This window comes from Peromyscus eremicus, chromosome 5, assembly GCF_949786415.1.
Source record: "Peromyscus eremicus chromosome 5, PerEre_H2_v1, whole genome shotgun sequence".
Taxonomy (NCBI): Eukaryota; Metazoa; Chordata; class Mammalia; order Rodentia; family Cricetidae; genus Peromyscus; species Peromyscus eremicus.
In genome coordinates, this window is record NC_081420.1 from 38,615,694 (window position 1) to 38,627,818 (window position 12,125).

Sequence of the window (12,125 nt, forward strand, 5' to 3'; positions counted from 1 at the left end):
AAGGCCGGTCTGGTCAATGTCCTAAATTTCAGGACAGCCAGGGTCATATAGTGAGACTCTGGATCAAAATAAAACAACCTCATAAACAGTAAACAAATGGTATTTTTATTCATGAATTTTGTCCACAGCCTTCTTGAAAGTACAATATAGGCCTTTAGCGGATGTTTGGATGAATTGATAGGTTACTCACTACATGCTCAGGGTGTGATCCTGTTAACAACATCATCTACCATTTTTGAGATCCTACTGTGTGCCCATTGTTGTTCTAAGTAACGTGTTCCTTTCTGTTCTCGATGATGAGATATGAGTCTCCTTATTTCATCACTTCTGTGTCATGAATAATGATAGTTTGGGGGGGCAGGCTACATTCTTGTTTTTGTTAATTATGTGTTTGTGTGTCTGTGTGTGTGTGTGCAATGCCTGCAGAGACCAGAAGAAAGTGGCCAACATTCTGGTGGTGGTGAGATGCCCAACATGGGTGCTGGGAATTGAACTTCAGCCTTCTACAAGAGCAATTTGATCTCTCTCTCTCTCTCTCTCTCTCTCTCTCTCTCTCTCTCTCTCTCTCTGTGTGTGTTTCAAGACAGGGTTTCTCTATGTAGTTTTGGTGCCTGTGCTGGATCTCACTCTGTAGACCAGGTTGGCCTCGAACTCACAGAGATCCTCCTGGCTCTGCCTTCCGAGTGCTGGAATTAAAGGCGTGCGCCACCCCCGCCAGGCACATTCAGAACTCTTAGCGGGTGAGCCATCTCAACAGCCCCGGGATTCATTATTACCCATTCTGTGACTAGGCAGGAGCTTTACTAGGTTTTGAGGAGGAAGAGAGATGAGAGGAGTAGAATTCAGGCATTGCCTCAGATGACCCTCAGTCCCTCGGCACAGAGCCAAAGGACCTGCTACTCCCACAAGGGATGGTCGGTCTATTGATGAAGACTTGCACAGGGCACGATGGATTGACTTAGAGATTTGTACTTTAGTTCTAAGAAGCTGGTCATGTGTATTTGGTAGAAGTACAATATAATATTTCACTATAATTCAATATAATAATTATTCAACAATAATAATTCAATATAATAAATACAGTACTTCTCATTTTTTGAGACAATGCCTCATGTGCTCCATGCTGTCCTCAAATTCAGTCTGTAGCTACAGGTAATTTTGACATTCTCCTCACTCCGCTTTTCAAGTTTGGTATTATAGGTGTGTACAGTTACTTCTGGCTTATGTGGCACTGGGTATGGAAGCCAGAGCATTTTGCATGCTGGACAAGCACTCTACCAACTGAGTCACACCCATTACCCCTCACCCTAGAGCACTGTTTTCTAAGTATTGTAACAAAAATTTCACATTAGAAAACAACAATGAAGCCGGGCGGTGGTGGCACACACCTTTAATCCCAGCACTCGGGAGGCAGAGGCAGGCGGATCTCTGTGAGTTCGAGGCCAGCCTGGTCTACAAAGCGAGTTCCAGGAAAGGCTCCAAAGCTACACAGAGAAACTTTGTCTCAAAATAATAATAATAATAACAATTTTTAATGTCTGTATCTACAAGAGGAAGCAGATCAAAGTATTAATATGTCCCTATAGCTTGCCATATCCCTAGTGCCCACATAATGGAATTATTTTGACCAGAACTGAAGTAACACTCGTGTTGATTTAAAACAAACAAACAAAAAGCATAGTACAAAATAAAAGTCTATGTACTGTTCCAAAATCAAGAGCTTTGAAATGTGTTGTTGGGGTTAACCTTTCAGGAGAATCATGAAGAAAGTCTCCATGGAGCCATCTGAGCGCCTGGCCAGTCTCCAGGCCCTGTGGGACAGCCAGACCTTGGCTGAGCCAGGCCCCTGTGGTGAGCATGCATTTTAAACTAAAACACAAGGGGTTGGATGCCCGTCCCCCTGCCAGGAAGCGGAGTCTATTCCTGGTCTGCTACTGTAGAGTACAATTAGTTCAAGGTGTAATTAGCATGCACAGACTTTAGATTGGTGGACAGAAGTCCTATATTTAAGCCCAGCTGCAGCCTGCTGTGTATGCACCACGGAGCTGGGGAGAGTCCTTGCTGCTTCTCTAGATGGGAAAGATAACCCGATTGCCAACAGCCGCCAGACTGAAGCTGTAAACTTGTGATGTAACAATTGTTTGACTGCAAACCTGTCAATATCAACATTTCTGCTTCATGCTTCAGGTGGGTTTTCCCAGATGTATGCCTGTGTGTGCGACTGGCTGGGGTTTTCCTACAGGGAAGAGGTGCAGTGGGTAAGTCGACCTGTCCATCTGCGTGCACACGTACCCGACACCCGACGTGCGGTCTGTTAGCGCCCTCCTCCCCTCCCCCTCTCCCCCTCGTTCTGTTTTGTTCATTTTGATTATTGTCTTTCTTGTTCAGATTACTCAGAAATCTGCCTGTGTCCTCATGCAGTTCTCTGAGCTTGTCTGCCTTCTCTGTTTATATACATGGATTAATTGTCTAACCGAGTTTTGCTTTAAACAGGATGTGGATACAATTTATCTGACACAAGACACCAGGGAATTGAACTTACAAGACTTCAGTCATCTTGAGCACAGGTAAGCCCCGTCTTTCTCCCTTTCCTTTGCCCCTTCCCAGTTCTCAGGACGCTCACTCTTTGTTGTCACTTAGAGACAAAGGTAACTTTCAGAGAACCACAGAAGTGAGCAAACTCTAAGAGGCCTTGCTCATCACTACAGATGGTTTGTGGAGGCGCTTCTGTATACCAAGACTAAAGTCCATGTTTGGAAAATGGTGGATGTAGCTTATAAAAGCTTATTTGAGGGGCTGGAGAGACAGGTCACCAGTTAAGATAGTACATGCTGCTCCTGGAAAGGACCTAGATTCAGTTCCCAGCAGCCATTTTGGGCAGCTCCTAGCTGCCTGTAATGTCAGCTCCACTGGGGTCTGATGCCTCTGGCCTCAGAGGGAACCTGCACATACACCCACACATGCACATATTTAAAAATAAATGTTAAAAGTCCATTGACCAACTCTCTATAAAAACATAATACTGTTGTGCCAAGTTCCTTCTTTATAATAGTATTTCTGTGGCGAAAGTCTAAACTTCATTTCTAATAAATGACTTTTTGTTACAACTTCTTTATGCCTGGGGAGTTACTCCTTTATATATGCACTTACTGGTGAAAATCAGTTTGTCAATATCTGCCTGGCGATACTGATAATGAAAGCATGTTGTAAGTCATTTGACAAACTTTTTTCACAGTTTTTCAGCCCTGACCTAAATGGGAAAAATAGCATTCTAAGGAGATAGCTGAGTGGGTAGAGTGCTTGTAATTCAAGCACAAAGAACTGAGTTCAAATCCCCGGAACCCATGTGAAAAAGCCAGATGCTGTAGAGAACCCAATGTGAGTTGGGAAAAAGGCAGAGACAGGGAGTTCTTGGGGTTTGGCCCAAGTACCCTGGTACACTCAATGGTGAATAAACACTGTGTCCTTTCTTTATTTCTGTTGCTGTGATAAAATGTCGAGACCAAAAAAGTAGTTTAGGGGAGAAAAGGGTTATTTTTGTTCACAGTTCCAGGTTACAGTCCATCTTCAGCAGAACTTAAAACATCTGGTCACATCACAGCCACAGGCAAGAGCAGAATGAAATGAATTATTCCTGCTTAATGCTCAGCAAGCTTTCTGTACTGTTACACAGGCCAGGGCCCCAAACCATGAGTTGGTGCCACCCACATTCAGAGCCGGTCTTCACAGCTCATAACCAACTTAAGAAAATCCCTTGCAGGCACACCCACAGGCCAGCCTGACTTAGGCATTTCTCATAGAGGCTTTCTTCCTGGGTGATTGTAGACTGTGGCAAGTTGGCAATTGAAACAGCCACCATACCCTGGCTTAAACAAGGCGAGAGTCAGGTCCTCTGACCACCACACACATTGAGATGTGGCATGTGAGTGCTATGAAGTGACTGTCACCTGTTAAATTTAGAAATTATCAGCTCCTCCCCAATCTGAGTAACAATGGTTCTTTTTTTTTTTTTTTTTTTTTTTGACATTCAATGAAAGGGAACTATTTTTGCTGACAGCTTCCATTAACTCATACTTTGTACTAAGACAATTATCTCTTTGGGAGACTGGAGAAGAATTCTGTATATACTTCCATATTTATAACACTGAATATTGGAAGGATTCATGCAGGTGCCTAGATATCCCAGGATGAGCAGCTTCCATTTCTTCATCAAGAGCATTCCAAAACAAAACTGACATTTAAGACCAAACAGACAGTGTGACAGTGGGGGGTGAGTGTGACAGTGGGGGTGAGTGTCTGCAGAGCCCGGTGGTGAGTGTGACAGTGGGGGTGAGTGTGACAGTGGGGGTAGTGTCTGCAGAGCCTGGTGGTGAGTGTGACAGTGGGGGTGAGTGTCTGCAGAGACTGGTGGTGAGTGTGACAGTGGGGGGGGTGAGTGTGACAGTGGGGGTGAGTGTGACAGTGGGGGTGAGTGTCTGCAGAGCCTGGTGGTGAGTGTGACAGTGGGGGGAGTGTCTGCAGAGCCTGGTGAGTGTGACAGTGGGGGGAGTGTCTGCAGAGCCTGTGGTGAGTGTGACAGTGGGGGTGAGTGTGACAGTGGGAGTGTCTGCAGAGCCCGGTGGTGAGTGTGACAGTGGGGGTGAGTGTGACAGTGGGGGTGAGTGTGACAGTGGGAGTGTCTGCAGAGCCCGGTGGTGAGTGTGACAGTGGGGGTGAGTGTGACAGTGGGGGTGAGTGTGACAGTGGGGGGTAGTGGCTGCAGAGAATGGCAGGGTGCTGCCTTGCCTTTTCAGCTGTTGCTTTTGCGACACATGCGCAAATGGCAACACGACAGAAAGGAGTTGTTTTCAGCATGATTATGAAATTGTTTGAGCCTGTGAATAGGCGAGTCAGTCTCCAGGGCCCCAGGGGTGAATGGACCGTAATTAGAAGGCATATGGCCTGCAGAAGTGGAGGTACTGTAGGGCACTTTAACGCATGGCACTTGAGGTGTTTCTGCATCTCATGTCTGTTGCATCCTTAATGACCATGGTCTGTTAGTAGGTTGTGCAGTTTGGTGCTGAGCTTTGCTGCTCATCAGCTGAATTAGTTGCTCCACTAGTCCTCAAAAGGAAGCTAAGGGAGCCATGTGATGCAGATGCCTACAGTAATAGCAAAGTAGCTGATACCAAGAACTATTGTTAGGGCACCAGACTTGCCCTGCAAGGGGATTTACTCATTTCAAGGATAGAGAATTTTCGGTTTGTTTGTGAGCACTGAGTTAATGGGACAGATGAAGATCACCTACTCCTTTTTGCTCAGTTAGAGAATTAAAAGGACTCTTTTTGACCAAACGTCGTGGCACACACTTTTAATCTCAGAACTTGGAAGGCAGAGGCAGATCTCTATGAGTTCAAGGCCAGCCTGGTCTACATAGTGAGACCTTGTGTCAAAGAAATAAGATAAAATAAAAGGTGTCTTTTCATTATGGACCATCTCATCCATGCTGGGTAATAACCACTTTAGACTCTGTGCGTCAGACAGTTTCTGTAGCAATTACAGCAGGCCCTGACTGGGATGCTTTTACTTAAGGATCTCTTGACTGCACAAGGATGTGAAAGCAATACTCAATAGAAACCATTCTGCAAATTTTCATCTTCGTGCTTTGTCAGGGCCAGGGTTATGTGGTTTAATTCATTCTCTCCCATTCATGCTCATATTCATTCATAGTTTCTGTTTCTACCTCTTACTCTACTGCCCCTCCTCACCCACCTCCCTTTTTCCTTTTCTTGCCTGTGGCATTTGTATTTAAGAACTGGCTTCCTGCTGTGGCCGCATAAGCATTCAGGTGTGGGCTTCGGAGTGGTCCTGCTGGACTCCTCCTGTCTGTCCCTAGGGAGGATTAGTAATTAGGGACTGCTGGGAAAGATGCCTGCTCAGTTATTAGTTTTAGGTTCCAACATTTTATTGTAGGGTATTTGGTTTGCTTAGTATGCCTTTACAGTTTGCCCCGTCTTAGTGAATGCTGTGCCAAGAAGAGGCAGAGATGGAGAAACGCCTCCTTCCACATTTCTCTTGGGGTGTCTGGAAGGGTTTCGAGCCGACGTGTTAGAAATGTAATTACACTGTAATTTGACATGGCAGGGAGTGATGAGGGCAGGGCGGTGCTGCCAAGGCAGAGGAGAATCTACGGCCTTGGACGCATTGATTTCTCTGCCTCCCAGCAGACTTTGAAGAGGAGCTCATCTCTTTAATCCTCTGCAGCCCGGTTGGACACGCACCGCTGAGTTTAAACTTGGCCCGAGAGAGTCCTTCCCCCGCTGATTCATGCTCTTGGCTTGTCGTATTTCTTGGTCATGCAGGTGATATTCCTGACCAGGGAGCTAGCAAGACTGAGTTCTAGAACAGCTTATGTGTATGTGGCAAGGTGGTTCTGAGGTCATGGGGACAGTCTTTTCTGCCCCAGGCCCAGTTCCTCATTCCTTCTCTCTTGTGGATCAGGAGGTGGTAGCGAAGGGGTGGGTCTGGATTTTGTCTCCATCACTAAATTTCTCTGAATTTGTGTGTGTGCACGTGCACACGTGTTTTATTCTAAAGTTAATATTTTAGTGCTATAGCACATGTATGTGATTATAAGTAAACTCACACAGGGTATACTTACAATCCTTTGTTGTTAGAAATGAATAATCAGAATATTAACATTTTTTAAAATTTATTATTTGGAAGTGTTTGTGTACACACACATGCCATATGTGGTGTGGGCATGTGCCAGGGCATATACATGGAATCTGGAGGATAATTTTGTGAAGGTGGATCGTTCCTTCCGTCTTCACATAGGTCTCAGGAATTGGATTCAAGCTGTTAGGCCTTTGTGGCAAGCAGCTTTACCTGCTGTGCTGTTTTCTGGCCCAGTATCAGAAGTTTATGGTCTTTTTGTTTGATTTTTCAAGACAAGGTTTCTCTGTGTAGCCGTGGCTGACCTGGAACTCTCTCTGTAGACCAGGCTGGTCTTGAACTTACAGAGATCCACTTGCCTCTGTCTCTCGAGTACTGGGATTAAAGCTGTGTACAACCACTGCCTGGCTTATTAGAAGATTTTTAAAGACTGCTCTGATACCCTGGGGATATCTGAGGATTGAATGCTGTTCAGTTAGTAAGCTGAGAGCGTACAGGACATACCTCTGTAAACTAGGAACCAGGAAGGAATCACTCATTTACAATGCTGTCCCCAACTCTAAGACAGAGTCTCATGTACCCCATGCTAGTCTTGAACTCAGATATGTAGCTGAGGATGACCTTGGAGTTTTGATCCTGCTACTACCTCCCCAGCCCTGGGATATAGGCATGATCCACTATTCCCAGTTTTTGTGATATTAGAGCATGGAATCTAGACTGTCCTGTATACTAGGCAAGCATTCTGACCATTAGCTACAGCCCTAGCTATTTTTTAACTGTATTTATTTTCATGTGTGTGTACATGTGTGCATGCATGTGCATGTGTCTTTGGAGGTCCAAAGTTGATTTGGGCATCTCCCTCAATTATTCTCTGCTTTATTCTTTGAGGCAGGGTCTTTCAGTCAAACTCAGAGCTCACCCATAAGACTAGTGTTACTATCTAGCTGTTTTGGGGGAATTCTGTCTCCAACTTAAGAGACTGGAATTATAGGTGGGTCTCCATATCCACCTAATATTTAGGTGGGTGCTGGGAATGTGAACTCTGGTATTCTTTCTTGCAAATAAGAACCTTAACCACTCAGCCATTTCCCTAGGACCCTTTTAAGTTTTAAAACTGTCCAAGTTGCGGGGTGTTTACCCACCAACCCCACAGTTCCCCAGAGTTTTCTTGAGTGAGAGCAGCAGGAAATATAAGATAGAAGGATTTAGATTGTGGAGAAAAACAGATAGAAAATACAGGATAGCCTCTAGAGGGCCTGGAACCTATTCCAATGGGCCCTGATTAGCTCTGCCCTAGGGTATTTATAGAAATGCCAAAGGGTGGAGCAAAAGACCTCCCCCCAGCACAGCCAAGTGCAGACCATCTCAGACACCTGCACTCAGGCCGGTAGTCCTAATCATCCTCTATGCAGACCTGCTGGATAAAGCCACGAGGAACCTGAAAATGGGCTCCCACACCAAGTTCCATTCCTGAAGTAGATATGATAGGAGATAGTTTCAGTCATTCCCAGGAAAGCTAGCCGATGACTATGCCAGGAGGCAGTACCATTGTGGCAGTTTCCCACCGCTTGTCCATGTGTGGCCACTATGTGTGTGCACAGAGCGTAAAGAGTGGCAGGACTTGATGTTCTCACACATCACCTTTCTGAGTCTTTGTTTGTTTGTTAGGGTTATTAGAAGGAGAACTTCCCTCTTGTGTGGGTATACCCATAATTCACATACTGCCCCTCGTTGGTGTTCTGTGTTTGAGATCTTCCCATCTTGGACATCCTGGAGCCGCTAGACATCTTTCAAACTTGTCAATTATTTTTGTTCTGTAGCACTTTCCTGGGGTCTTTCACACCGTCCATTTAAAAGTCTCAGTGTTTTTTTAAGCTTCAGGGAGAGAGGGAGGGCAGGAGAATGGAATAGAAGGAAAATTTGGCCTGAAAATAATAACACACAAAATGTCTGTGTGGTCACACAGCTCAGAGAGATGTCAGAACTAATGTCTCCTAGGGTGCCTGGAACCTAGGGCAATAAAGACCTTGACAACAGAGCTGGATTCGAACCCTCTTGCCAACTTTATCTCTATATTCAACATTTAAGCATTGCCCGAATGTGTTAGTATCATAATTCCATTTTTGTTTGGCTGAGACAACATCTTGCTGTGTAGCATGGGCTAGTTCCACAATTGTAATTCTTCCATCTCTACCTCATGTATTCTGGGCTTGTAGTTGTTTCTCATCATGCCAGGCAAGTAATTTATTTTTAAGTTTAAGACAACAACAACAACAACAAAACTTCTTCAAGAAGATAGTGCTGGCCCTCTGATGATGGATGTGCTGTCGAACTCCTATGCTCAAGCAATCCTCCTGCCTCAGCCTGTTGAACAGTTTACCCTTATACTGAGCATTTTAATTTATTTTTATTGTTCAAAGTAACAAAAGTAAACTTTGTTAGTTGAGTAATAACTTCAGAATACATTGTAGTGGGCTAAGGATGTAGTTCAGTTAGTATGCTCAAAGCCCAGGGTTCCATTCCCAGCACCATATAAAACAGGGCGAATAATCCCAGCTGAGGCAAGAGGATTAGAAATTAGGCCACTCTTGGCTCCATAGTAAGTTTGAGGCCACCTTGGATTACATAAAACCCTATCTCAAACAAAACAAAACGAACAACAAAACAAAACAAACAACACCACCAGACTACATCTAGGTGTTGACTGGAAAATGAGAAAACAAATGATTGGCTCAGTGTGCTGAAAGGGGTGTAGTTCCTTTGTTTTGAAACTATGTAGACATGTCATCCTGCATTCTCTGTGGAGGAGACTGAAGGTTGAAAGTGTAAGAAGCAGATTGATTGCTGGTGGATTGATGGCAGTCATTTAAGACAGTGCACTTGTGAGTCACACCATCGAGGGTTGAACACTCACTGTCTGGACTTGGTGTGAGAGCACAGACCGACTAACTTCCCTAGGTCTTGGGAACCTTCGTCTGTCTATGCATTTTATACATAGAAATGTTCAAATAGCCAGGCATGGCAGCACACATCTATAATCCTGCACATAGGAGGCGGAGGCAACAGGGTCACTGTAACTTAAGAGCATCTGGGCTGTGCAAGACCTGGCTGAGCAAACAAACAAAATTTCAAATACATTTCAAGTTCTAAGTGCCTGCTAAACCTTTTCTGAACAGGGCTCTAGTGACACAGGAAATACCTCAAGAATCAACCAAGGAGATGTTTCTGCACGACCAGAAAGGAACTAACTTCAGTGTGTGTGTGTGTGTGTGTGTGTGTGTGTGTGTGTGTGTGAGAGAGAGAGAGAGAGAGAGAGAGAGAGAGAGAGAGAGAGAGAGAGAGAGAGAGAGCGCATCCAGTGGAGTTTTGTCTGAGGTTTGCTTACATGTGCATCTGTGAAGTGCTGACGAAGCCTTTCAGGATGAGCTCTAGGAAGTGACGACAGTCCCATGCTGCCTTGTGTATTTTCCACTTAAGTGGGAGTTCCCAGTGTTTTCTCCTTGCTGACTCCATGATGCTGTTGGTTGAATGCAGGACTGAGTCCCCATTTTGCTCTCATTTTCTCCCTAGCCGTCATATTGACTTGTGGTTCAGAGGGTCCAGTTCAGACCTTAATTTGACACAGGAGTTTTCTGAGGTATTCTCTGGGCATCCACCTACCCAGATTTGAGGCTCCCCATTCTCTGCATGTTCCAGCCAGGTTGGAAGATTGTTAACTCTGGAAGATGGGGCTTTCCAGGGTGCCATGTGCCACCACGGTCCATTGACTTTTGTTTCAGTTTTTCTTTCTTTCTAATGTAGGACATTGCACAGTCTAGCCATTCTGCTGTTGACCAGACATTCTGCTTAGCTTATTGTCTATTAATGAACAATTCTGTTAAGGCCATTCTTGTATTTGTTCTCTTAGAGAAAAATGGGCAGATGTGTACCAGGATGCAAATAATTGTAAATTCAGCCATTATGTCTACCACTTAGATCAAGAAAGAGGCTCCTGCCTCACTCTGGACTTGTATATATTAATTCCTAGTCATGGTTCCCGCCTCCCCACTACTCTATCCAACTGTAAGAATTTCCCCAATCTTTTTTTGGTTTTTATGATGGAAATATGCTGTTCTAGTTTGGTTTTCTGTTACTGTGATCAAATATCATGACCAGAGTAACTTAGGAGGAAAGAATCTACTTGGCCAAAGCAGGAACTCAAGGATGAAACCTTGAAGGAACACTGCTTACTACTGACTGACTCCCTGGCTTGTGTTCAGCTGCCTTTCTTGCATAGCCCCGAGCCACCTGCCTAGGGCTGGTATTGCCTACAGTGGACTGGGTACCACTACATCAATTACCAACCAAGAAAATAGCCTACAGCACGACCACAGGCCAAACTGAGGGAGGTGGTTCTTCAATTCAGGTTCCTTCTTCCCAGTTAAGTTGACAGCCAAGATTAGCTACCACATATGCATGTTTGACAGGTAATCCTGTAAATCCACTTGGGAAGAATTCTCTACCTTTTGCTTCTTGTTCTAGCCTCAGAACACTCTTTGCACCTGAGGCTCCTCTCCTCCCTCTGATGCTCCGCCCCTCCCCCTCCCCCCAGCTTCCTTGGGTACATCCTCCCAGCCTTGCAGATATTAGCTTTTTGAAAAATCTCTTTACTGAAAGGCTGTTCATGCTTTTCCTCCAGTCACGTTTCTTTACGCAGCTGACAAACCTTCTTTTGTAGATAGCACGTGTTGTGGGTATGTGTTACTATGTGGTAAACCTCTAAAGTTAATGGCCCACAGCAAATGAACCCATAACCCATAGTGATGCCTTTTTCATTCAGTCTTCTGGTGGTTGGTGTCAGCTAGCTGGTTGCTGGGAGACCTAGATGTGGCACTTCCCTGTGCTCTTGGCATCCTCACAAAGTTCCTGAGCTCTGTGGATGAACTTGCAAGAGCCAGAGTCAGGCAGAAACTGAACATGGTCGCTTCTAACCTCACCCCCAGTGCATGTGCCGTCACTGAAGGACGTCTGTGGTGTTTCTACGTTTGGGTGGTTATAAATACAGTGATGATAAATAAGACGGTTTATGTTTTTGCTTCTGTTGGGCAGATACCTAAGCGTGAGGTCAGTAGGTCACGTGGCAGGTGCATAGCAAACTCAAGACAGAGTCGAGCTGTCTCCTGCACCGAGTCTTCCATTTGTCTTTCTTGGGCTGCATCTGACAGCTCCAGTTGTGCTGTGTCTTGATCCACATTTGGTGCTGGCGGGGTGTGGTCTGAAATTTTGCCACCCAGTACACACCTGTGGGGATGGGGTATTTTTGATTTTGGCTTTGAATTGCATTCCTCTAGTGGCTGGTCCCTTGAGCCTTTTCATGTGCTTCTTTGATATGTGTAAATGTATAAACTTTGGTGGAATGTCTCTTTAGATCTTATAGATCTTATGTCCAGTTTTAAAATTGGAGTGTTTGCTTCTGCCTGTGTGTGGGGAAG

General features: G+C 45.0%; 1 protein-coding gene across 2 annotated transcripts in view; it reads left to right on the forward strand.

Annotated features, from left to right (window-relative positions):
• The window catches only part of Carmil1 (capping protein regulator and myosin 1 linker 1), a 294,654-nt gene that overhangs the window by 145,299 nt on the left and 137,230 nt on the right, over positions 1-12,125 (forward strand). For both annotated transcript variants that reach the window (XM_059263261.1, XM_059263262.1), the window contains exons 6-8: positions 1,754-1,851; positions 2,188-2,258; positions 2,494-2,567. In XM_059263261.1, the coding sequence (XP_059119244.1) occupies positions 1,754-1,851; positions 2,188-2,258; positions 2,494-2,567 (243 nt within the window). The remainder of the gene's footprint in view (positions 1-1,753; positions 1,852-2,187; positions 2,259-2,493; positions 2,568-12,125) is intronic.